At 45.4% G+C, this 27,740-nt stretch overlaps 1 protein-coding gene across 1 annotated transcript in view; it reads right to left on the bottom strand.

Moving 5' to 3' along the window:
- Positions 1 to 281: 281 nt before the first annotated feature.
- The window catches only part of lars2 (leucyl-tRNA synthetase 2, mitochondrial), a 101,481-nt gene continuing 74,022 nt past the window's right edge, over positions 282 to 27,740 (bottom strand). Inside the window, exons 14-21 of the mRNA XM_066683995.1 lie at positions 26,405 to 26,542; positions 26,116 to 26,219; positions 24,590 to 24,772; positions 24,005 to 24,174; positions 22,463 to 22,540; positions 18,150 to 18,261; positions 10,094 to 10,221; positions 282 to 1,210 (exon numbers count right to left, since the gene is read on the bottom strand). Of these exons, the coding sequence (XP_066540092.1) occupies positions 1,031 to 1,210; positions 10,094 to 10,221; positions 18,150 to 18,261; positions 22,463 to 22,540; positions 24,005 to 24,174; positions 24,590 to 24,772; positions 26,116 to 26,219; positions 26,405 to 26,542 (1,093 nt within the window). The 3' untranslated portion in view covers positions 282 to 1,030. The remainder of the gene's footprint in view (positions 1,211 to 10,093; positions 10,222 to 18,149; positions 18,262 to 22,462; positions 22,541 to 24,004; positions 24,175 to 24,589; positions 24,773 to 26,115; positions 26,220 to 26,404; positions 26,543 to 27,740) is intronic.

The raw sequence follows: 27,740 nt of genomic DNA, 5'->3' as shown, positions 1-27,740 counted from the left end.
ATGTTCTTTTTTTATGTTAATTTAAATTAGAGAGAAACACAGAGAGAAAGACAGAGAGAGAGAGACACAAGAGAGAGAGGGAGAGAGACAGAAAGACAGAGACAGAGAGAGAGAGACAGAAAGACAGAGAGAGAGAGAGAGAGACAGAGACAGAGAGAGACAGACAGAAAGACAGAGAGAGAGACAAAGAGAGAGACAGAGACACACACAGAGAGAGAGAGAGAGAGAGAGAGACAGAGACACACAGAAAGACAGAGAGAGAGATAGACAGAGACACACAGAAAGACAGAGAGAGAGAGAGAGAGACAGAGAGACAGAGACACACACACAGAGAGAGAGAGTGTAAAACTGTAGAGGCACTGCTGTGTCTGATCCACACGTCACACCTCAGTGTGCCTTCAGACCAGAGCATGATCCACCACCCTTTATTACACAAACATTTCATTTTTTTGAGAGCTCTGGTGTAGAGCGTGTTCTCACTCCTGTGTCGAAAGAAATCAATGAAGCGTTTAATGAGGGAGAACGGTAAACTCTCCGGGAACTGACGGAGCTTTCAGATCCACGGAGGCCCGAACAAGGCAGACACAGCTTGGTGGTTGCTGCAAGGCCCTGTGTTTAGCTCCAGGAGCCGGTGGGAGTTTAACTGTTGTGTGTGAGGACAGCGTGAAAGACTTCTTCTGCTGCATCACAGGTCGATGGTGACTGTGAGGGTAGGAGGAGAGACTGTTTATCAGAGACCAGCACGTCTATTAGAAAGTGCTTCATCATCAGCGTAGGTACAGAAATAGCCCGCCGAGCCGTGGGTTTATAGGCTCAGGCAACAATAGAGGGGTCAGGAGAGAAAAGAAAAGACTGAACAATGAACAGTGGTGGTCCGGACATTTTAAACTCATCATCAACTTTGACAAACATCCCTTTCACTCAGCAGCGAAAGCACAAACCCAGTTTCACTTTCAGTCTTAAACACACTCTCTCCAAGTCTCTGAAATGTCCTGATGCTTCCTTCAGGAGCCCCCCGTGCTTTTGCTGGTTATTCCTCCACTAAGAAGTTCATGAGCGCAGTCCTGGGAGAGAGGATGGCCTTCTTAATGACGCGGTCAGCGAGGAGGCTCGTGCCCAGAGGACTGCTCAGCACCAGCTCGCGCACCTTCTCCGCGTCCTGAGCCACCTGCTGAGGCACAGTCACGCTCCCGCAGGCCTTGTTGTTAATCTGAGGGAAGAGGGGGTGGGGGGGGTGGAAAAAGCAGGTAAACACAGCTGATGAACCAGTGGTGATGTGTGTTCAAATGTTTTAAAAGGGAACATACACCTTTGATTCCAATGAGGCTTATTAAGGCTTAATGAAACTTCTTTGAGTTGATTTGGTCAAAATACCACAAGGATCAAACACCACAAACCTGTCTAAACAGCCCTGTCCCGGACGGTTTCAGCGCCTGTTCCTTTAAATGATAATGAGCCACACACAGCTCTCACACAGAGTGAGGCACAGCGAGGCTCCATTTTAAAGCTGTTCTCGCTCTTTTTCTAAAGTTTAGAGCAGTTTTGTAAAGTCCATCGTGACATGATCACAGTCATCAGAGCTAAAAAAAATCCTTCTTTCAAAACACAACCACCCAATTACACTTTGGGACTTTACTCTGAAGCTAATTTATCTCCATCCTCCCGATTAGCTCATCTCTAGCCTTTAAAATAGAAACAAACTCTCTGTCAAATCCCTAGTGGTTGAAGAGGGATGGGTAAACAATCAGGCTCTGTTCTTCACAGGGTGGTCATCTAGCCACTGCCAAGATCATTTATGTGTGAGCAGGGCGGTGTGTGAGCACTGCAATTGTGATAAAAGCTGCTGCAGCGTGTGTGTGTGTGTGTGTGTGTGTGCGCGCGCGCTAGATTCAGCCTCGGAAGCCGCCCTGTTCTGTAGGAGAAAGTCAACCCTTTCATTACCGGTCCTGAACTTTTTCAGCCGCTGCCACTAGGCCGGGAATTCCCAGAATACTGCAGTATACACGCCCCGGAGCAGAAGACGCCACCTCACCTCGCCCAGCAGGTGCCAAGAGGGCACAGTACTGTGATGGAGGACACTTTTACATGAGCAAAAAGATAGGGATCTCTTGGCATTTCACACATTTTGACGTGAATATTACTCTGAAATGTAATAAAAAGCAAAAAGAACAAACCAGTTTTCGTTTACACCATCTCCCTTCTAAAATGTCAAAAGTCTGAATTTGAATTACAATCATACATTACACTAAAAGCCTTGGAAACTTATTTGAACATGTAATATTCCCAATTTTACAACTCAAACACTTTGGGGAAACTCATTCATTCATTATCTGTAACCCTTATCCAGTTCAGGGTCACCGTGGGTCCAGAGCCTTCCTGGAATCAATGGGCACAAGGCGGGAACACACCCTGGAGGGGGGCGCCAGTCCTTCACAGGGCAACACACACACCTACGGACACTTTTGAGTCACCAATCCACCTATCAACGTGGAAACCAGAGCACCAGGAGGAAACCCACGCAGACACAGGGAGAACACACCACACTCCTCACAGACAGTCACACGGAGGAAACCCACACAGACACAGGGTGAACACACCACACTCCTCACAGACAGTCACCTGGAGGAAACCCACACAGACACAGGGAGAACACACCATACTCCTCACAGACAGTCACCCAGAGGAAACCCACGCGGACACAGGGAGAACACACCATACTCCTCACAGACAGTCACCCGGAGGAAACCCACACAGGCACAGGGAGAACACACCATACTCCTCACAGACAGTCACCCAGAGGAAACCCACGCAGACACAGAGAGAACACACCACACTCCTCACAGACAGTCACCCGGAGGAAACCCAAGGAGACACAGAGAGAACACACCACACTCCTCACAGACAGTCACCCGGAGGAAACCCAAGGAGACACAGAGAGAACACACCACACTCCTCACAGACAGTCACCCGGAGGAAACCCAAGGAGACACAGAGAGAACACACCACACTCCTCACAGACAGTCACCCGGAGGAAACCCACGGAGACACAGAAAGAACACACCACACTCCTCTCCGACAGTTATCCCGATGGAAACCCACGCAGACACAGAGAGAACACACCACGCTCCTCACAGACAGTCACCCGGAGGAAACCCACACAGACACAGAGAGAACACACCACACTCCTCACAGACAGTCTCCGGAGCGGGACTCGAACCCACAACCTCCAGGTCCATGTGTGACTGCGACACCTACCTGCGACACTCAGACTAAAAGAAATACAGAGAATTGTTCTTCATCTTTAAGTTTAGTTTCCTGAGAATGCCTGGGATGAACACCAAATTATCTCCAGAGCTGAAAAAAAACCTTGTTCCTACATCGAGCATGTTTACTCTGATTTCTGGCCCTGTACTTCAGATACATGACAGTTTATGACCAATCTGTTACTGCAAACATCTCTCCTCCTTCACACTGGGCTGTGCCAAAGCCTCCTACTTCACTACGTCCCTAGGAGCTTTTTCTGAGTCACTTCAGAATCTTTCAAGTGACACTCCACTGCTCCTCAGCCCAGTGCTGGGGGCCTAACACCCTTCCAGCTGATGCTTAACATTGAACATTGTGGTCTTCAGCTCAAGTGCGGCTGCTGTTCTAGACTGTCTCATTTTATTTCATACTTATCTTTGGAGATTAAACAAGCTGAGTACACAGACGAACATCTGGGTGGACATTAAAGCAGCTGAAATCACTATTTATTGGTGGGTTCTACAAAGGTTTGTTTGTGTGAACTCTTCTATAACGTCCTGATGTAACGACGCTCACTGGGTAGATTTTGGGCGTCAGGCTGCAGCCTCTGTTTCTCTAATTTTTTAGTCACATGTGGGTGGTATTTTATTTAGGAAAAAATAATAACTTATTTTTGAAGCTGACTCTCTCTTCCCTTAAATGATATTATTTCCTCCAAACTGTAACGCCTCTGTGTGATTGACGAGTGGTCGTGATTAATTATTTTCTCAACAGTTTCCTGACCTCTGCTCACTGACCTGTTTATGTTACTGTGTCTTTAAGACACAAAGAAATAAACTATGAGAGGGTAAATAATCTGACCTCGTTCTTAAATCCTTACACTGGAGACCAGTCTGTTACAGAATAGACTTTAAGGTGTGGTTACTGGCCTGGAGCTCACTCGGAATCATTAGATGCAAGGCAGGAACACACCCTGGAGGGGGCGCCAGTCCTTCACAGGGTGACACACACTCACACATTTACTCACACCCACAGACACTTTTGAGTCGCCAATCCATCTACGAATGTGTTTTTGAACTGTGGGAGGAAACCGGAGCACCCGGAGGAAACCCACGCAGACACAGGGAGATCACACCACACTCCTCACAGACAGTCACCCGGAGGAAACCCACGCAGACACAGGAAGAACACACCACACTCCTCAGACAGTCACCCGGAGGAAACCCGCGCGGACACAGAGAGAACACACCACACTCCTCACAGACAGTCACCCGGAGGAAACCCACGCAGACACAGGGAGAACACACCACACTCCTCACAGACAGTCACCCGGTCTACAAATGTCTAAATGGTGTAAGAGCAGTATATGTATCAGACCTGTTTACAGAGATGTAAGCCACGCAGAACTCTGAGATCTTTAGGAACTAGTCAGTCCTGCCTCAGGTGAAAACTAAACGTGGAGACGTGGCATTCAGCTCCTGTGCCACTCTTAAATGGAACCAGCTTTCTGAGAACATTAGAAGAGCTCCGAATTTAGACGCTTTAAATCAAGACTGAAAACATTCCTGTTTGAGCAGCTACAGCTCGGTTTAAAATACTCCCCTCTTTTTATTGTGGAACTGGCACTTTACTTTTATTATCATCATTATCATCTTAATCACGTGTTATTGAACTATTAATTATTCTTTTAATTACCTCAGCTTTTTACTGTTCCTTTAGGCTCTGGAAAACACTTTGATATGCCCCTGTGAATGAAAAATGCTCTATAAATAAAGTTGCCTTGCGTTGCGTTCTAAAACTTCAGTCATGCCTTCGATGCTCAGAATGGACCTGATAAACTACTGGCGGCCACGTGGGTGGAGCCTCAATACTAAGTCATTCATTCATTATCTGTAACCGCTTATGCAGTTCAGGGTCGCGGAGGGTCCAGAGCCTACCTGGAATCTTTGGGTGCAAGGCGGGAATACACCCTGGAGGGGGCGCCAGTCCTTCACAGGGCAACACACACACACACACACACACATTCATGGACACACTCACACCTATGGACACTTTTGAGTCTCCAATCCACCTACCAACGTGTGTTTTTGGACTGTGGGAGGAAACCGGAGCACCCGGAGGAAACCCACGCAGACACAGGGAGAACACACCACACTCCTCACAGACAGTCACCCGGAGGAAACCCACGCAGACACAGGGAGAACACACCACACTCCTCACAGACAGTCACCCGGAGGAAACCCACGCAGACACAGGGAGAACACACCACACTCCTCACAGACAGTCACCCGGAGCAGGAATCGAACCCACAACCTCCAGACCCCTGGAGCTGTGTGACTGCGACACTAACCTGCTGCACCACCGTGCCGCCCTCAATACTGAGTCAGAGTCACCATAAGAAATATCTCAATTTCTTATTCAAACTTAAACATAACAGGCATTTGAATGGATTTCTTATTTGTTTTGTAAGCATCTTTATTACTGAATCATCATAACCACTGTGTTTGATCTGAGGACTGGAGCAGTGCACTGTGAAACCTTGACAATTTAAAATGATAAATGTGTTTGATTTATAAAATGGTCCCTTTAAGGCCCAGGATGGTGACCGTTTTAAATTCTATTACCCTCTACAGAGGCTTGAAGGGACTTCTGAGCTGAGTCACTGACCGAGCCCACACAGCTGGATTTCACTGACTGGGCAGAGCCACACACACACACACACACCCCTGCATGCTTCAAACTGACCCCTGTGTGGAGGAATTCACTCATCCATCTCACAGGGCATTCAAAACAGTCTCTAATTGCTGTTCACCGATCACAGAGAACCACAGCCAGGCCCTTCAGCCACATAAACACTCTCTCTCTCTCTCTCGTCTCCATGGGGATGTTACATACACTTCCCTCAATTTCATGGAGACTTACAATAACCTTTACCATAACTACTGCTAATCTAACCTTAACTCTAAACCTTACCCTTACACTAACTCTAACCCCACGCCTAACATTACACTACAGTTTACATGTCTTGATGATTCATGTTAGAAGACTCTATCCCCAAGAGAAGGACAAGTCCACATAATGTGAGTGTGTAAATAGATTTTGGTTTCCACAATGTGATATATATCTGACAAACTACACACACACACACATTAATTACAGACAAGCTATGAGAAAGCTCAGTTTTGTTAGGAGGAGACATCCACTTCCTGCATTCCAGCAGTGTCTCTGTGGAGTATCTCTCTGAGTAACTGAGAGAATGTGGAGATGATCAGTAGCTGAGAGAATGTAGAGATGTTCGGTAACTGAGAGAATGTGGAGACCATCAGTAGCTGAGAGAATGTGGAGACTATCAATAGCTGAGAATGTAGAGACGTTCAGTAACTGAGAGAATTTGGAGACGATCAGTAACTGAGAATGTGTGGAGACGATCAGTAGCTGAGAGAATGTGGAGACAATCAGTAGCTGAGAATGTGTGGAGACAATCAGTAGCTGAGAATGTGTGGAGACAATCAGTAGCTGAGAATGTGTGGAGACAATCAGTAGCTGAGAATGTGTGGAGACAATCAGTATCTGAGAATGTGTGAAGACGAACAGTAGCTGAAAGAATGTGGAGACGATCAGTAGCAGAGAATGTAGAGACGTTCAGTAACTGAGAGAATGTGGAGACAATCAGTAACTGAGAATGTTGAGACGTTCAGTAACTGAGTATGTAGAGATGTTCAGTAGCTGAGGGGAATGTGGAGATGATCAATAACAGAGAGAAAATAGAGATATTGAGTAACTGAGAGACTGTGGAGATGATCAGTAACAGAGAGAATGCAGAGACATTCAGTAGCTGAGAGAATGTGGAGATGATGAGTAACAGAGAATGTGGAGTAGTTCAGTGACTGAGAGAATGTGGAGACGTTCAGTAGCTGAGAGAATGTGGAAATGATCATTAACTTAAAGAGTGTGGAGATGATCAGTAGCTGAGAGAATGTGGAGATGATCAGTAAGAGTGTGGAGACAATCAATAACTGAGAGAATGTGGAGACGAACAGTAGCTGAGAAAATGTGGAGACAATCAGTAACAGAGAATGTGGAGACGATCAGTAGCTGAGAGAATGTGGAGACGATCAGTAACAGAGAGAAAGTAGAGATGTTGAGTAACAGAGAATGTGGAGACGATCAGTAGCTGAGAGAATGTGGAGACGATCAGTAGCTGAGAGAATGTGGAGACGATCAGTAGCTGAGAGAATGTGGAGACAATCAGTAGCTGAGAGAATGTGGAGACAATCAGTAGCTGAGAGAATGTGGAGACAATCAGTAGCTGAGAGAATGTGGAGACGATTAGTAAGAGTGTGGAGACGATCAGTAGCTGAGAGAATGTGGAGACGTTCAGTAGCTGAGAGAATGTGGAGACAATTAGTAGCTGAGAGAATGTGGAGACGTTCAGTAGCTGAGAGAATGTGGAGATGAGTAACAGAGAGAAAGTAGAGATGTTGAGAAACTGAGAGAATGTGGAGACAATCAGTAGCTGAGAGAATGTGGAGACGATTAGTAAGAGTGTGGAGACGATCAGTAGCTAAGAGAATGTGGAGACGTTCAGTAGCTGAGAGAATGTGGAGATGATGAGTAACTGAGAGAATGTGGAGATGATGAGTAACAGAGAGAAAGTAGAGATGTTGAGTAACTGAGAGAATGTGGAGATGTTGAGTAACTGAGAGAATGTGGAGACGAGTAGTAAGAGTGTGGAGACGATCAGTAGCTGAGAGAATGTGGAGACGATCAGTAGCTGAGAGAATGTGGAGACAATCAGTAGCTGAGAGAATGTGGAGACAATCAGTAGCTGAGAGAATGTGGAGACGATTAGTAAGAGTGTGGAGATGATCAGTAGCTGAGAGAATGTGGAGACGTTCAGTAGCTGAGAGAATGTGGAGATGATGAGTAACAGAGAGAAAGTAGAGATGTTGAGTAACAGAGAATGTGGAGATGATGAGTAACAGAGAGAAAGTAGAGATGTTGAGTAACTGAGAGAATGTGGAGATGATGAGTAACAGAGAGAAAGTAGAGATGTTGAGTAACAGAGAGAATGTGGAGATGTTGAGTAACTGAGAGAATGTGGAGACGATCAGTAGCTGAGAGAATGTGGAGACAATCAGTAGCTGAGAGAATGTGGAGACAATCAGTAGCTGAGAGAATGTGGAGACGATCAGTAGCTGAGAGAATGTGGAGACGATTAGTAAGAGTGTGGAGACGATCAGTAGCTGAGAGAATGTGGAGACGTTCAGTAGCTGAGAGAATGTGGAGATGATGAGTAACAGAGAGAAAGTAGAGATGTTGAGAAACTGAGAGAATGTGGAGACGATCAGTAGCTGAGAGAATGTGGAGACGATTAGTAAGAGTGTGGAGACGATCAGTAGCTGAGAGAATGTGGAGACGATCAGTAGCTGAGAGAATGTGGAGACAATCAGTAGCTGAGAGAATGTGGAGACAATCAGTAGCTGAGAGAATGTGGAGACGTTCAGTAGCTGAGAGAATATGGAGATGATGAGTAACAGAGAGAAAGTAGAGATGTTGAGAAACTGAGAGAATGTGGAGACGATCAGTAGCTGAGAGAATGTGGAGATGATTAGTAAGAGTGTGGAGACGATCAGTAGCTGAGAGAATGTGGAGACGTTCAGTAGCTGAGAGAATGTGGAGATGATGAGTAACAGAGAGAATGTGGAGATGTTGAGTAACTGAGAGAATGTGGAGATGATGAGTAACAGAGAGAAAGTAGAGATGTTGAGTAACAGAGAGAATGTGGAGATGTTGAGTAACTGAGAGAATGTGGAGACGATTAGTAAGAGTGTGGAGACGATCAGTAGCTGAGAGAATGTGGAGACGATCAGTAGCTGAGAGAATGTGGAGACGATTAGTAAGAGTGTGGAGACGATCAGTAGCTGAGAGAATGTGGAGACGTTCAGTAGCTGAGAGAATGTGGAGACGTTCAGTAGCTGAGAGAATGTGGAGACGTTCAGTAGCTGAGAGAATGTGGAGATGATGAGTAACAGAGAGAAAGTAGAGATGATGAGTAACTGAGAGAATGTGGAGATGTTCAGTGACTGAGAGAATGCGGAGATGATCAGTAGCTGAGAGAATGTGGAGACGATCAGTAGCTGAGAGAATGTGGAGACAATCAGTGACTGAGAGAATGTGGAGATGATGAGTAACAGAGAGAAAGTAGAGATGTTGAGTAACTGAGACGATATGAAGCAGAGCGCTGCTGACAGCAGATCATTGGCGCTGAGCTGAAGTGGAAGCTGCCTGTCACTTCTCCTTAAAGAACACACACGGCAGGACAGTGCTGCACTAGCTTCATAAACACAGACACTTTCATCTGCACACTCCTGAGCTCCTGTGGACTGTAACAAGACTGAGCTACATCCTTCAGCACCACGTCTCTTAAACTTTGGAACATTGCTTTGACAAGCCTCTACAAGTCTTTCCTCCCTCAGATGGAAATCTAAGACATAAACCTTTTATTTAATATGTTCCTCTCCTCTCTCCCACTCTGAATTAAACCATCTTTCCCACTGACAGGGGAGAATTTATGATGGGATCAATACTTTTATATTTGCCTAGTGGCAAAAGGAAGACACACTATACACATGAAACGTTATTACTATAAATAATATTACTATTATTATTAATAGTGTTATTACGTTATTAACCCTCTAACAGCCTCATAGTGTTGAGGGTGGGTCAGGAGCCTACATGGAATCATTGGGGGAAAAGCAGGAAGAAGCACTGGACAGGACTCAGGTCAATCACAGGGCACCACAGAGGCACCCAGTCATTCACTCACACACACCACTATGTCTCTCACCCGTATGGAAACTTCCAGTGTGTCAGGGGTCTGAAGGTACTCGGGGTCCACTGTGGGCCATGGCTGCTGCATCACATCCCCAGCCCCTGAGAGTAAAGAGGTGAGAGGATTCTGTACCTGGCTCAAGCCTGAGAGAGTAGAGAGAGAGAAAGTCAGAGAGCGAGAGAGAGAGAGAGGGGAGAGAAAGAGAGAGAGAGAGAGAGAAAGAAAGAGAGAGAGAGAGAGAGAGAGAGAAAGAAAGAGAGAGAGAGAGAGAAAGATAGAGAGAAAGAGAGAAAGATAGAGAGAGAGAAAGACAGAGAGAGAGAGAGAGGGGAGAGAAAGAGAGAAAGAGAAAGAGAGAAAGACAGAGAGAGAGAGAGAGAGAGAGAGAGAGATTTTTTTTGATTTTTAAACACAGAACGTTTAATCAATCATCCATAAACACATATAACAGTAAACAAACAGTACGACATCACAGACATAAACACAGTATCAATTAAAGCATTCAACTCAAAGGGCTTGTGAAGATCAGCTCTCCCTCCTCAACCCTGCACAGGAGATCATTACAACACCATTCCAGCTCAAAACCTTCAATGTTATTCAGAGTTTTGTAAAAACCAAACTCAAAGTAAATTCTGGACTTTACCAGGGACAAGAACAGAGGTAAAACCTCCTGACCAGATCTGTCCTCCATTTTGTTCCTCCTGGAGTTATAGATCGCCAGTTTTGCCTGACCCACTATGAAATTAAGCAGCTGCCATTTAACACTGTCTTTTTGTCGATAACCAGCCCCAAAAATAAAAGCACAAGAGTTAAAAAATTCCCCACTTTTCAAAAATAAAAACTCAAGTGTGAGAAAAAGGGACTTAAGCCTTGAACAGTCTAAAAAACAGTGAAAGATGGTCTCTCGGAGCCCACAAAAAGCACAGCCATCACTGACTTCTGGATTTATCACAGACACAAAAGAGTTCACTGCTATGACCCCGTGTAGGATCCTCCACTGGAGATCTCCAGACCTCTTAGTTAGTGGTTGTTTATATAAAACCCTCCAGACAGGCAGCCTTTCCGTCCCTACCCCCAGCTTGTCCCTCCACACCGTGTCAGGCCGTCCATTCAGTACTGTTTTATTCAACACTTTAACACAGCATTCATATAAAACACGGCCTGACACAGAGTGAAGGTCCACGTCCTGCAGGCCCGAGAGGTCTAACAAAGGGCCCGATACTCCATCTAAATCAGGAGTAAGAGCAGTACGTGGGAGAAGGTCCCCCTTATTTGGCATTATACTCCCATTGCCGTAGTTTTCCAACAAAGATAGTTCCTCCAAAGACAGCCTGTCCTTCCACAAGTCAGTGATGGCTTCAGCTTGACGGAGTGACCTCAGCCCCAGTACAGAGGCAACATTCTGGATGTCGTTTAAGCCTGGCCCTAACACACCCACCAGGTCCCGCAATGTCACTGTTCCAGAGTTACTGAGCATTGAAGCAAGGCCCGGTACACCATCTCCAGACACATCCAACCGAGCCCCTTTTACTATTGGCTCTTCCAACAGCCAAAAAAGCGAGGCAGTAGTCTCCAGTCTATGCTTCTTAAAAAGTCCCCACATCTTAAAAAGCCCCCGATAAAAAAGAGGTAATCCAGCAAGGTGCAGTCTTTTATAGTCTGTAAAAAACAGTGCAGTGTCCAAACCGAGTCCATCGACCTTGCGCAGGATGGTGCAGGCCACTTCTCTCCACACTAGATCAGCAGGGCCAGCCAGAAGTCTCTGCAGGAACTGTAGTCGAAAAGTCGCCATCCTACTCGCAAGGTGTACCATGCCTTGCCCTCCTTCCTGTCTGGGAAGGTAAAGGACACCTTGTGGAATCCAATGGAGCTTGTCCCAGAAAAAGTCCACGAGGAGCGCTTGTATCCGCGACAATAAGCCCACAGGAGGATCCACACAGGACAACCGGTGCCACAACACTGATGCCACCAGGTTGTTGATTACCAACACCCTCCCCCTGAAAGATAGTTGTCCATGAATCCATTTCCACCTCGACAGCCGACCCATCAGTTTCTCTATCACACCATCCCAGTTTTTCTGCTGTACAGTGTCATCCCCAATAAAAACCCCAAGATATTTTATCCCCCCTCTTTTCCAGACTAAATTACCCGGTAAAGAAGGCAGCCCCCCGGTCCACTGTCCTACTGCAAGAGCTTCGCTTTTGTTCCAATTCACCCTCGCAGCTGAAATTACTCCAAAATCTTGAACAATAGAAACAAGTTTTCCGATGTCTTTCTGCCCCCTTACCATTACAATCACATCGTCTGCGTATGCCGACAATTGATAGCGAAACTGTCCCAGCGTTATACCTTCAATTTCAGATCGAAGCTTGTTTAGCAGAGGCTCAATGGCCAGGGAGTATAACATCCCTGACAAGGCACAACCCTGACGTATGCCCCGACAGACCCCAAAAGGAGCACTCAATCCACCGTTAATTTTTAGCATACTCTCAATGTTTCTATATAGTACTCGTATCATATTGATAAAAGACGGCCCAAAACCCAATAATTCTAGTGTACGCCACAGATGGTGATGTTCCACTCTGTCGAAAGCTTTTTCCTGGTCTATAGATATGAGACCGACATCAAGCCCTTGAGTTCTGAAAACAGTTAAAATATCTCTAATTAAAAAGACATTATCATGTATAGACCTGCCAGGCACACAGTAGGTCTGGTCCTGATGGATTACCTGCCCCATCACATCCCTCAGTCTGGTACCCAAAGTTTTGGAGAATATTTTAAGGTCCGTGCACAGAAGACTCACTGGTCGCCAGTTTTTAATGTCCTGCAAGTCACCCTTCTTAGGCAGCAGGGTGATCACCGCCCTCCTGCAGCTTAGGGGCAAGAGACCATCAGTCAAGCTCTCATTGAGAACTGCTAGCAGATCCGAACCCACCTCTGTCCAAAAGGCCTTATAAAACTCCACCGGTAGGCCATCTATACCAGGGGCAGTACCACCCTTCATGCCCTGCAACGCAGCATGAAGCTCCTGCTCTCCCAGTGGTTGTTCCAGTTTGTCACTAGAGCAAGTAGAGATCTTTCGTAGTCCTTCGTAAAATCCTGCTGCCAGTTCTCCATCGTCCATACGCTCACTCTCGTACAGCTCAGCATAAAAACGTACAGCCCGCTTACGGATCTCAGTGGGTTCAGTCAGCTCCTGTCCATCTTCAGCACGCAGGGAGTGCATAAACCGGCACTGACCATTCTTCCTTTCCAGACTGAAAAAAAATTTTGATGGGGCATCCATCTGTGTTAGATTCTGGAACCGAGAGCGAACCAGAGCCCCCTGTGCCCTGACACCCAGGAGATCGCCAAGAGCATTCCTTTTAGATTTCAGAGCCCGGGCATGATCTCGGTCTCCAGTGCAGTCCATCTGCCTTTGAATTTCTAAAATTTCACTTTCTAATTTTTTTATATTCCGAGTAATACGCCGCGAAACATTGAGAGTATACTGCTGGCAGAGCTGCTTAATTTCTACTTTCCCATAATCCCACCACCCTCGCAGATTATGAAAGAACTGTTTTTGGGTTCTAAAACTAGTCCAAAACACAGTAAAAGCTTTTTTAAAATTCATATCTGACAACAGGGAGGTGTTAAAATGCCAGTAAGCACTTTTAGGCTTAAGGTTTGCAATAAAAAACGAACACAAAACCAAACTGTGGTCTGAAAAATGGACCGGCGTAATACCACACCCTTTAAATATATTAAGATGATGTTTAAAGCAGTAAAACCGATCTAGTCTGGCCAACGCCACATAACCGTCCCTCACATGGGCCCATGTATACTGTCGACCTTTATCATTAAAAGCTCTCCACACATCAAGAAGATCATGAGCAGACAATAGCTCTCTAAGAGCGCGCTGAGATGCAGCGTGAGGTTCGATGTGATTCCTGTCCGTATTATCATCCTCAGTGCAGTTAAAATCGCCCCCCATGATCAGATAGTCTTCAGAGTTGAGTGATTTTAAAGCTGTGTTAACAGTGTTAAGAAAACCCACCCTCTCAGCTCCAGAAGTGGGAGCATACATATTAACAATGGCAAATTTAAACCGCTCAAACTGAGCACGTACAAACATACACCTCCCTGCCATCACCTGCTCAACCTCACACGAGACCGGCAAGAAATGCTTGGCAAAAAGAACGGCCACACCACCTCTGGTCGAGCTCATGTGACTAAAATAAACCTCCCCTTCCCATTCCTTCTTCCAGTCAACTTCATTAGCGCCGTCACTGTGCGTCTCTTGGACAAGCACAATATCCATGCCCTTCTGTTTAATCAGTTCAAATAACAGAGCTCTTTTCTGTACGTCCCGCGCCCCATTCAGGTTCAGAGAGCCGATCTTAACTCTACTCATAAAAAGAGAAAAGTGGTCAAGGACAAGCAGCAAAAAAATAAAAAGCAGAAAATAACTATGAAGTTTCACAGCCATCATCTTTTAGAAGTTCTGTTCTCAATTTTTTAACCAGTTTCTTAAGTCTGTAGATTTCCTGTACCGTAAATTTATCTTCGCTATCCCCTCTCATAAAAGTCTGTACCGAGTCAATGAACAGTTTACGATCGGGAAAGTACTCTTCTACAACAACCCCCTTCATATTCTTGGTCTTATGCAAAAAAGACCGTATCTTGTTAAAAGCATAGACACTTCTCCTACTCCTTTGACTCAAAGCTTCTGGTAGATCACCATCAGAATCATCCCGAGCAGAACCAGTCACAGACCCAGAGTCCTCCACATCCTGTACTTTCCCCTTTTTAACACCTGCCTTAGCCCTCCTCATTTTCCTTTTTCCGGACTGCACTCTGAACACAGCCTCCTCGGATACTGAGTCTGTTTCCATGGCCTCCTCTTCCACAACTAAACTAGCAGCAGCTTTAGGTTCCTCACGTCCATGATCTTTCGCCGCAACATCATCAGGCAACGCAGCACACCCGGAGACCACCAAACTACTGCCAGAACTAACGTCAGCATTTGCAACTGAGGTAGGGTTCTCCCCTGCACTAATAGTTCCGTGACCTGTCTTTTTTTTTCTTGGACTGCGTGGTCTAGCCTCAGTCCTACCCTCTGCTGTAGGCTCTGACCCAGTCCCAGCCCCAGCTTCTACAGTAGGCTCTGACCCAGTCCCAGATCCAGCCCCACCCTCTACGGTAGGCTCAGGCCCATTCCCAGACCCAGTCTCACCCTCAACGACAGGCTCAGGCCCATTCCCAGACCCAGTCTCACCCTCAACGACAGGCTCAGGCCCATTCCCAGACCCAGTCTCACCCTCAACGACAGGCTCAGGCCCATTCCCAGACCCAGTCTCACCCTCAACGACAGGCTCAGGCCCAGGCTCAGCCCCATCCCCCGCAGTAGGCTCAGGCTCTTCTCTTGAGGGCTCAGACCCAGTCCCAGCACCTGCACCGGCCCCATCAGGAATAGGGCCAGATACCCTAGAGGAGCTTTCACCTGCCCCAAAGGGACATGAACGCCTTAAGTGCCCTTCCTGTCCACAGCCAAAACATTTCATCGTGGCAGATGTTGCAAAAATAGTGTAATCAAATCCATCTATTCTAAATTTAAAAGTCACATTCAGTTCTTCAACACCATCCTTTAAGATCATGAACAGCTGGCGTCTGAAGCTGACAACGTGTTTCAGTAAAGGGGACTTAGAACTTAGTGGGATCATTCTAATCTCGGACACAATCTGTCCGAACCGGGCCAACTCTGCAGCCAGCGCCTCGTCTGTGATAAACGGTGGAACGTTTGACAGAGTGATCTTTGTAGCAGGTCGTGTGAGGGGCAGCACAGGTGTAAATGTGCCCTTAATAACCACACCATTCTGGACCATAGTGTTAACCTTCTCAGGACTATCCAAAAAGATCACAACTGCACTGCTCATATTAGCAGCAGACAACACACTTTCATGACCTATAACCTCCGCCACAGCCATGCTGCACTCATCCACTGAACACCTCGCCTCGGGGGCTATTTTTATACTGTTTTTACGAGAAAGTCGAAAAAGACGAGCTTTCTCCGTCGCCGTCATGGCGACCGGCCAAAACGCCGGCATCGTCGCCACGCGCAACCCGCGCTAAACCCAAAAAACACACTGTAACAAACACGAACAATAACTAAACTAACAAACAACCAACAAAGACAGAAAAAGATAGAAAAGTTCAGAATTCGCTCACCAACAAACCGCCAAACTCACTCACACACCACTCGCTCACACACCTCCACTCACACTCGCGCATGCGCACAGAGAGAGAGAGAGAGAGAGAAAGAGGGAGAGAGAAAGACAGAGAGAGAGAGGGGAGAGAGAGAGAAAGAGAAAGACAGAGAGAGAGAGAGAGTGAAAGAGAAAGAGAGGGAGAGAAAGAGAAAGACAGAGAGAGAGAGAAAGAGAAAGAGAGAGAGAGAAAGAAAGAGAGAGAGAAAGGGAGAGAGAAAGAGAGAGAGAGAAAGAGAGAGAGAGAGAGATTAATACATTCATTCACTCTTTTTCTGTAACTGCTTTTGTAGCTGAAGCCTATCCGTAATAACTGTGCGCAGGGCAGGAACACACCCTAAATGACGGGGCACCACACACTCACCCTGTCACTCACATCTATGTTTTAAACACCAGTCCACCTGCCAATGAGTGTTTTTGGACCGTGGAAGGACACCGGAGCACCTGGAGGAAACCCACGCAGACACAGGGAGAACACACCTCAGCGACAGTGACCAGAGGTGAAGCTAGGGCCCTGGAGCTGTGTGACAGCGATGATACCTGTTACAACTCCCCGTCAGTGCCCTTCGTTTCAGAAGGAAGGCTAGAAAAGCAGATATCTCGGGTTGGAATTCGAGGAAACAGGGGTTTCCTCTCACATGCTTTATTTCTGAAAGAAAATTAAACTCCACTTTTGCTTCAGAGCTGAAAATATAGGTGTTTCTGCTGAATAAATATAGAACACAGAAGAGTACAAACACAGTGGGCTTTTGGCAAGAGCTTCTCTTTTGGGACTGTGTTTTAAATTTAGCCATCTTGTATGACCCATGCATGCCTCCAGGAAGGATGTGTGTTTCCGCTAGGCCTTTGTGTGTGTGTGTGTGTGTGGGGCTGCATGGTAAGGGGGAAGCTGGAATGTCATTGGGGTCTTGCTCACACTATGTTCTTTATGTTTTGTGGTTTTTGTAACGTGTAACGTGTAAATATACAAACATCCCCCATACGTTTCCTGTCTCTTCTCACTACAATCCCTCATTGTGGTGATGTGCTTATCAGCCAGAGGATGAGGATGTGCCCATTCTTCATCTCTCTCTCTCTCTCTTGTGAGGTGCTCAGGTCTTCTGTCCACACAGCAGGTCTGAACGGGGTGTGCGCTTGACAATAGCTGGATGTGATTGAGCTCTGGACACTTGCTTCCTGTTTCTTCCGCTGTTTTCCACAATTTCTAACTAACAACCGACACATTTTCGTTTTTAAATGTAGCAAGTCATTCCTCTGCCAAACCAAACCCAGGCCTTTTCGGTGTTAAGTCAGTGCTAAGTTGCTGAGTCTTTGCAGGGATTGAAGGAATACAGCGGGCTACATCAGAACATCAGAAGAAGTCAGAGATGAATGAGGATTTATAGGAAAACTGTAAATATATATATCACTGCCCATAAAAAAAGGATGGAACATATGTGACCTGTTTTGTTCAACATACCACAAAGATCCAACACTACAGCAGCGTTTCATTTGTGCTTGTTGTGTCTGCTCTTTTTTTTTGCACATCTTTGCGCTCTCACCTAACAGCAGGTCCAGAGCTGTGATTGGAGAAACTCATACGAAGGAGCGGGACAATTCTAAACTCTATGCACTCAACGTCAGAAGCAGCTAAACTCAGAACGACTCGTTTTATCTCGGTTTGCGCACTGCAAACTGGCTGGGTGGTCTTTTTTGACAGTTTGTGGGTTGGTGGGCTCCAGCTCATCAAATTAATAAACGGTGCCGTAAAAAAGGGATTATTTTATTCATAATATGTGCACTTTAATTATGGTTTAAATGATTTTTAACAACAATTTAGCACTCACCTGCCCATAGCTCTGAGGCTAAATGTGGAGCCATGGGAGCAGCCATCACACAGAGAGAGGCCAGCGCCTGCTCAAACTCCACACTGTGCAGAACCACACGGGGGGACGCATGCTGCGGAGGAACAAAGAGAAAATACAGAGATTATTATTAGACTGGGACTCACTGATTAATGACTCATGTGCATTTTCCAGGAATGACACGTAGAGTCCAGTTGAACATAAAGGCATTTGCATGTTGTACTGTTAGAGACAGAATGTAGAATAAGGTCAGCATCGTATAACAACAGCAAAAATGAAGGCAGTAGGTCTGGAATTTGCTGGCAGTTCCACAGGTCCAAATCCTCACAATGTGACACAGCTATGTGCTGCAGCTTGGAATGATTTCAGCAGGAGGTCATCATCTTCGTTGGTCATTGCTGGAAATCTTTGTTTTATTTTCTGACTTCAGCAAAATGAGATCAGACTCTGGCAAAGAATGTGACTCGGATTTATACAATGTGACATTAGTCATAGTACCACTGTGATCACACTGACCTTTCACTTTTAATTCTGCTAAGCGCAACTTTCGTGATGAGAAATTTGCAACAAAGTACACCATCAAAGTTTCCTCTTCAAAATAGGCCCTTTTATAGATTTAGTAAGGGTTTAAACTGTGGGCATTTAATTACATCGGTTTGTGTCGGTAATCACGATAAATAACATTTTCATCACAATTTTTATTTGCCCATATCTGATCATGTGCAAAATCGTTTTATAACTTTGTAGTGGATGTTGGTCATACACCCCGATACATATATATATAATTTTATAATTTGTTTTATAGCCTTGACCTTATTCAAACTCCTCCAACCTCTGATATTTGACTTAATGATATTAATTAAGATTTATAATTGGTTTAAGCAATTAGAACATTAATAATTAGTTTGAGAATGAATAATAATCATGCTAAATGAGTTCTTCAGGATTTTCAGAAATTCTAATGAATAAATTGCAAACACTGTGACTTCAAATAATGAGAGTTTTATTAATAAAAAGAAGATATTTAGTTAACATAGCACAACCTTGTAATCTCACGGTGTCCGGCAGGGGGAACTGATTTTGACCTTAAGGTGAGCTAGGCACTTCTAACTTGTGACTAAGGTTACTAACTAAGGTTTAATTAAATGGTAAATTATAAAGAGGGTTTGTTTAGACATCAGCTACTGAAAAGGTGTTAAATACGCTAGCTTACTCGTTCGCCGTTTCACCGAGCCGTCGCGTCCTGTTGTTTAATCTCCGTGTCCCGGGGTGTTCTCGTCGTTCCCACGTGGTGAGAAGCAGGCCCGCTTATGGAGGATCTCTTTACAGTCGATTTGAAGACCCTCGATTCCGAGCTGAGCTGCGTCGATCGAGATTTCCCTTCTTCGGTTTTTCACAGGCGTGGCTGGTTTTCCACCGTAGTGGAAAGGCTTTTTCAGAGTATTAGCTAGTCTCGTTGTTCAGCTTTCCAGGATTGATGTCTTCAGGAATCAGCTTATAACGTTAATATATCTGTTATCGATTACTCAAACGGTTGATACCTTACTTTGGCCACAAATAAGTTTCACCCGCCTTGATCATTCGTGAGATCACACTTCGATAGGTAATAAACATAAACAAGATTAAAGGAAAAGAAAGATATTCAAATTACTCGACTTATTAGTTAAACTTCATACTCTTAGCTAATTTCGAGACGTCTCTCGTAAGCTTTTCTGAAGTCTCTGAGAGGGTTCCTTTGTTTGTTGTCGGCGTCCTCTCTTTTCCAGTTCCTTTCGTGGTCCGTTACTTCTGCAGAGTCCTCGCGACTCTTCAAACTTCGAACTCATTGTCTGTCTTGCTGTTTGGCCTTTTCAAGGCTGGCGCGGTCACGCCCTAATGGGAGGCGTCCTCTTTCTGATTGGACGCGAGTCCAGACTCACGTGACTCTCGTGAGGGAGAGAGAGAGAGAGAGTAGGAGGAGGGGGTTTGAATCTGTGATTCATACATAAGGAATATGAGTTTCTCGTATCAAAATTCTTATACCTGTTATCAACCTATAACAATGAGTACATTGGACTATTAATATCAGACATTTACATAAGGTCCCATCTTGAGTACATTGTTCACGTCCAATTCGTGATGATACGCTGAAAAATAAAACATTAATCCATCTTCTCTCATTCAGAGACAAAACTGATCTTTGTAATAGAAACAATCGGCATTATACATCATTTCATTAGAAGGTAGGCATTCATCTGAGGGTACAGAAAGTGACATTCATACGTTCGTTTATACACAAATAACTCAGAGATCGACTATTTTCGCTATTGTCTTGCGGCGACTCCGAGCGAGGTGTAGTTCCGCCAGTGTCCATTTGGTGTCGTTGTTAATCCGTGTTTCAGCTGTTGGTTCACGGGAGTTCACTCGAGGTCACTTTGGTTTGAACATCTGTTGATCTCCGTGAAAGATAAGGATTAGACATTTAGGTGCCATTGTCATAAAAACGGGCCGTAAAAGCTCTCTTCTTTGTTTGAGGTTCCTGTCTCTTTAAGTTAGTTATCTCGACAGTTCCTGTTAGTTAAAAGAGAAAAGGGGGGTGTTGGGGCCATGTGTTACTTAAAAGGGTTCTTTTGATGTCTTTAGATTGGTTGTGTGTGTGTGGGGGCTGCTATGTTGCAGACGAAAAGTCTTCTGCAGACTGGAAAAGTTTTAATTCAAAACTTTTCATTTCTTGATTGTCCGATATTCATATTTGGCTCATACTCCACTACAACTTTTATAAACACAATAGCAACACAACAAGCTTCATCCGGATGTGTTTATTACTGTCAGTAATTTAGAAATAACATGTTGCTACCCTGTTTATAGCTAAATGCTCCGATTCTTAAATCACCAGTATTTTGGAGATGTTCTACTACCATTTACCTCACACAGTGACACAGACCAAGGAACACAGGGAAGACAAGGAACACAAGGAAGACAAGTTGCTGCTGTTGCTGAATGTAATTCACTTTTATGACACTGCCCTGAAATCCAGGGGGAGGGGGAAGGAAGACTGGGTGTTTTCCTACCCTCCTGCAAAAGTTACACAGTGCAGTTTCTGCTGCAGGGAGGACAGAGTAGTAATGACAGAGGCCCTCTTCAATCTATTACAGGTCAGTGAAACATTACAAGGTAAAGCAAGGTAAAAATACAACCTCTGTGTGTGTGTGTGTGTGTGTGTGTGTGTGTGTGTGTGTGTGTGTGTGGAGGGGTGCGGGGTGAAAAGAACAGGGGCATGAAGCACACAGAGTAGATCCCAAATAGATTTAAACTAAATAACAATATTTTAGCTATATATGGTTACTGAAGTCTTCTTCATACACAATGCAGAACCTGCCAGTGATATTGTGGCTGCGTTATTTACAAACATTCATTATCTGTAACCCTTATCCAGTTCAGGGTCGCGGTGGGTCCAGAGCCTACCTGGAGTCATTGGGTGCAAGGCGGGAATACACTCTGGAGGGGGTGCCAGTCCTTCACAGTGCAACACACACACACACACACCTACACACCTACGGACACTTCTTGAGTCGCCAATCCACCTACCAACGTGTGTTTTTGGACTGTGGGAGGAAACCGGAGCACCCGGAGGAAACCCACGCAGACACAGGGAGAACACACCACACTCCTCACAGACAGTCACCCGGAGGAAACCCACGCAGACACAGGGAGAACACACCACACTCCTCACAGACAGTCACCCATGGGAAACCCACGCAGACACAGGGAGAACACACCACACTCCTCACAGACAGTCACCCATAGGAAACCCACACAGACACAGGGAGAACACACCACAATCCTCACAGTCACCCGGAGGAAACCCACGCAGACACAGGGAGAACACACCACACTCCTCACAGACAGTCACCCGGAGGAAACCCACGCAGACACAGGGAGAACACACCACACTCCTCACAGACAGTCACCCATAGGAAACCCACACAGACACAGGGAAAACACACCACAATCCTCACAGACAGTCACCCATAGGAAACCCACACAGACACAGGGAGAACACACCACACTCCACACAGACAGTCACCCAAAGCGGGACTCGAACCCACAACCTGCGACACTACCTGCTGCACCACTATGCCGCCCCATTTACTAACACTAGTTAATAAAAAAACAAGAGCCCATCATCACGTCACAACACAAAGGCCCTTCCGCGAAATACACACACACCATTTGAGCATTACTTAAAGAAACAGCAAGGAACCAAACATATTGCAGTAACCTGCGTGAGTGTTCATGACGTGCATCAGACTCACTGAGAGTGTATTGGTCAGTCCCATCAGCCGAGAGATTGCAGCATTCAAGAGGAAATCTTCTGTGAAGTGAGTGGTGACCTGAAAACCAAACATGGCACAGAAAAGTCATTCTACAACGTTTCTTTCACTTTCTGCTTAGTGTGGTGTTACTGTACCACCCTGTTTCAACTACACATTCCTCCTTCACTAAGAAGCACCAAGGTGCATGTACAGGACATGAAGTAAACTAGCTTTTCCTAAGAGACTGAGATCAACGATTTGTTAAAAATAGCTAACACAGAGCGTATGGAGAACACATGCTGCTGGGTGGGTGGGGGCATAGCACACATAATTCCACTCTGCCCTAGTGATGCTCCCCTGCAACAGATACTTTTACTAATGAAAGGGCACAGAGCACATGAGCATTCCTCCTGTAATCCAGCTGGGGAGAAAGAGGCCATGAGGTTTTGTTTTGTTTTGGGACGCTGGTATTTTGATGAGAGGGCAGTGTGTTCTCTTTTCCTGTGTAAGATCAGCCTGGGATGAGGTCTCTGGTCCTACATCAGGGAAACGGTGCTGCAGGTGCCCCACAGACGAGAGAGGGCATGGTCGATGATGGAGCTTTTTCCAGACGGGTGATCAAAGGGACGCTGCGGCTTAGTGGCTCTGGGTCGGATCTAACACAGACCACTTCCCTTAACCAGCCTCGGCCACCAGATGCAGGAGAACGCTATTTATACGCACTGAGGCATTGGCTGCTGGATTAAACATCACCTCTCCACGGCCTCCCTGTTGTTTCCAGTGGTATTAGGACAGATCAAGTTACTGGTCACAGATTACAGCCTGACGGTGTGGTTTCGGAATGCGTATCCCAATATTTTCCAGCCGTTAAGTGACAACCAGTATCTACAGAGCGTGGCCAAATAAAGACACCTGCTCATCCAACATTTCTTCTGAACAATAAGGGCCTTGATGTTTAGGTTGTCCTCCTTTATGGCAGTAACCGTTCTGGGAAGGTTTTACACTATTTTCTTGGGACGTTTCTGTTCAAATTTCGATGGCATTCAGCTGCTAGAGCACTCCTAGCTTTATCCACAAGTTACACAGTGCAGTTTCTGTAGTGCTGAGCCTGGTTCTGTTCTCAACAACCGTGAGAACCTCTCATGGAACACTGATTTTTTTAGCCACCCTTGTGCTTTGTAAATAAAAATAAGTGAATGCACTATAAGTTGCTCAACAAAAATAAAAACATTAAATTAAACAGGAACAAGTTATTTTACTGACAATATGAACCTGACAATATGAACAGACTCATGTGCAGCTGCTCCACTGTGTCTCATTTCATTTCATGCTTTTTATGGACAGTGTGTGAGATACTGAATGCCTGTCTCCACGGTGGGTGCCCCTTTACGAAGCTGAATGCCCTACAAAGGGGTGAGGAGAAACAGTCAGTGATTCAAGATACCCACTGACTCCTTGTTCATACAACTCTCATTGTCTCGATGGCGCCCCCAGCTGGTGAAGGAGTGTAAATGAAGAAGTGTCGTGGCAGGGGTGTGGGACCTGTTCAATGGCGTGATTCTTGTTCTCCCAGATCATCCTGGTCTCTGAGCACTCCTTCTTGTTGAGGACTGAGGGGTTGGGGGTCTCTCCACTCTGACGAGCCTCTCTTAGCTTAGTGAGCAGCCCCCACAGACGAGACTGCCAGCGAAGGACACCGGGGATAGCGTCCGCTATACACACACACACACACACACACACGAGTGAGGAGAAATAAGAGCACTGAGTAAAAAGGTTAAAAATGTGAATGGAGAAGAAAGAAAACTGAGCTAAAACAGTTAAAAATCAGCGCTGGAATCTGTTCATTCTGATTGAGGTGCATATCGTCGTTTTGGAGCATTTCTATTGGCCCATTCACTATGAAACATTCACACAATGTGCAGGACAACTGCTGTGTGCAAATGATGTAAAGTAAAATGGGTCAAAAATGGAGATACATGTTTTTAAACTGGACTTCCACAATATATTTACATTTCCTATTTTGACTAACACATTATTCTGATCATTAATGGATTATTAGACCGCATGTGAACACAGGAAATGATTCAGGACCACTTCTACTGCCCTTGAGCAGTGGCAGTCACTCACTCTTGACGTCCCAGAGGATGTCCTGCTCGGGCGGAGCCGCGTAGAGGATGTAGAGCCGCACTGTGTCGATGCCGTACTGCTGCACTACCTCCTGTGGGTCTAGTCCGTTGTGTTTAGATTTGCTCATCTTCTCCCAGGTCATCTGCAGCTGCTTCCCACTGCCCTTCTGCACCGGCTCCTCTCCTGGGGGGAAAATGGTGTACAAGTGTGGGCAAAAGTTTGGGTAACAATGGTTGGATGACATATTTTACTGACTTTCTAAGTGAAAGCTAACACATTTACACTGAGCACTTAGACATGGCATTGTCTGCATTTGACACGTGTATTTACATACAATTTATTTACATAATTCAACATCCAAATGAATGGATGGATTAATGAATGAATGTATGTACAAACAAATGTGGCATAAGTTATGCACTGCCGCATTTTCTGACATTTTCTGCACTAGTTTTTGCAGAAAAACTGCATAAGTTTGGTCCAGGTAGAGAACGTCTCCACTTACTTTCACGGTTTCTCTCCACCCTACAATCAACCAGTGCCACTCCCAGTTCACAAGTGTGCAAGTAACATTCCCACAATGAGAAAAGATGAGTTGTTTATTTAGCTCAACTAGTAGACAGTGGCAACACGGTAAACCTTTTAGCTGTTTACTTTAACTGACAGAGTCCTCCTTCAATCCTGAAAGAGATGTGTTTGCATGTCCTTGTGATTGATGTAGAAGGTTTTAAGCTAGCACCGTTTTAAGGTGTCACTGGGAATGAAAATTCAAACATTTGTAAATTTGGAAACACCCGTGAGTGTTCACAGCCTGAAAAATGCTACAAACATTGGGTGCCACTTTCTGACCTCACGGCCGAGTAACAGTGAGGCCTAAACACTACAAAAAGAGAGTAAGGCGTCTCAAAATTTGAATGATCTGTGCATTTACAGACTTCCAAAGTGGACTCAACACAGCTGAAGGGGAGAGAGAGGGACTCGGGAATCTGTAGAAGAGAAAAGCTGGTGTTCTGCCATTTTTAATTCCTTCTCTGAAAATATGTGAGCTCAGAGCAGGAGTCCAATGACTGTGGAAACTACTGCCTCCAGTACACACACACACACACACACACACACACACACACACACACACACACACACACACGTGTATTAGTCATCATCTCTTTGCTAACTGACACTAAAGCCATTAAAAAATAGATTCCTTTGATACCTATAATACACAAAGTCCAGCCAGAAACCCCCTGTTTACCCGTTGCCTGGCAACAGATCAGTCACGTAATGTCCACAGCTCACCAGAGGAAGAGAAGAGAGACAGAAAGAGAGAGAAAGAGAGAGAGAGATGGATTTATAAAGCGTTTGTCTCAAGTGGTTTCTGTGACTCGACTGACGGCGTCAGTGTGTCTCTCTGTTGGACCTCAGTGGCGACGCAGGCCTAACGAGCTCAAGCTGACAACAGTGGAGATACAACACGGCGAGATATTAATGTCCGAGCCTCGGTGAGAGGGCAAACTTAAACAAACACACACCTGCGAAATCGATATCCTCTTTCTTCAGATACTGGCCGGTCTCTGCCACTCGAAACGTCTGGCCTTTAATGAGGCCCTGCACCAGCAGCTTCTTAAAGGGTTCCCTTCAGGAGCAAACCAGGAGATTACACGTTAAAAGCGTAACTCATTTAAATGATATGTAAATACACAACTAAGACACAGGTGGATATCACTTCTGTGGTCCAAATATAATACCACATCTGTAGGTTGCGCTACAGAGGTTAAAGTGAGGGTTAGCTGGTGTGTGTGTGTGTGTGTGTGCGTATACCTGTGTGAGGTGAAGCCCTGGTCTTTGCAGAAGTGGCTGAGAAAGCGAGCGTAGTACAGGTGCATGACTGCATGTTCCTTCCCTCCTATATAAACGTCCACAGGCATCCAGTGGTCAACTAGAGAGCGCTCAAAGGGCCTGTAGGGGACAGGACAGGTTCAGGATGTCTGACCACACACACACACACACACAAACACTTGTAAGGGTGGACATGGGTGAGTAGCTCCACTAGGAGGCATCCTTGTACAACTATACGCTCCTGTAGAGCTCAGAGTGTAACACAGGGTTAGTGTTTGTGTGTGCACCGCTCCGTCTCTAAATCTGACCCCTTGAAATGAAAGACTGACTCATTAATGTCATCAAGTCCGTTTGCCCGTTCTAACAACTTCACAGAGGAACATCACAGCTGCTTCTAACAATTACATACGATTACAGTGAGAGAAAATCAGTTTTAAAAAAGTTAAAACGTCAAACTGAGCCCTCTCTGTATCTACTTCACAGTTATTTACTGGGCGTAAATAAAAGAGCCTTAAAGACATTTAACAACTATAAATATATTGTGAGGCCGAAATACAGACAGACGGACCAAGAGAAATAGAGAGACAGATGGACAGATCAAGACAGACAGAGAAAGACTGACAGAACAACAGAGACAGCTTTAAAAAAAGAAAACAACTGAACAGACAGAGATACACTGACAAAGAAAGGCAGACAGACACAGAGTGACAATGACACACACACACACACACATATAAATATATATATAGAGACAGACAGACTGACAGAAACACAGAGACAGAAGGATTGATAGAGACAGACCGAAAGCGGACAGAGAGAGAGAGAGAGAGAGAGAGAGAGACAGAGAGAGACTGACAGAAAGACAGAGACAGAAGGATTGATAGAGACAGACCGAAAGCAGACAGAGAGAGAGAGACAGACTGACAGAAACACAGAGATAGAAGGATTGATAGAGACAGACAAACAGAAAGACAGAAGGATAGAGAGAGACAGACTGACAGAAACACAGAGACAGAAGGATTGATAGAGACAGACTGACAGAAACACAGAGAGAGAGAGAGAGAGAGAGAGACAGGAGGACAGACAGATCAAAGGTGGTCCTAGTGAGGCTAAAGTATATTGACTCGGACTGGAACAAAACCAATGAAAACCAAACATAAACCTGTTTTAAAACATGGCCACCCCCATGTCACGGACCCTCTCTGTGGAGAATAAACGGATTCATTCAGAAGCTACAAAAGCAGTTTGATTCTTTATGAGTCGCACGTTAAAAAATAAACTGTAAAACTAATCATCACTTGTACAAACGGTTTGTGGT

Source organism: Hoplias malabaricus, chromosome 10 (genome assembly GCF_029633855.1).
Source record: "Hoplias malabaricus isolate fHopMal1 chromosome 10, fHopMal1.hap1, whole genome shotgun sequence".
Lineage (NCBI taxonomy): Eukaryota > Metazoa > Chordata > Actinopteri > Characiformes > Erythrinidae > Hoplias > Hoplias malabaricus.
This window is presented reverse-complemented; position numbering and strand designations above follow the sequence as displayed.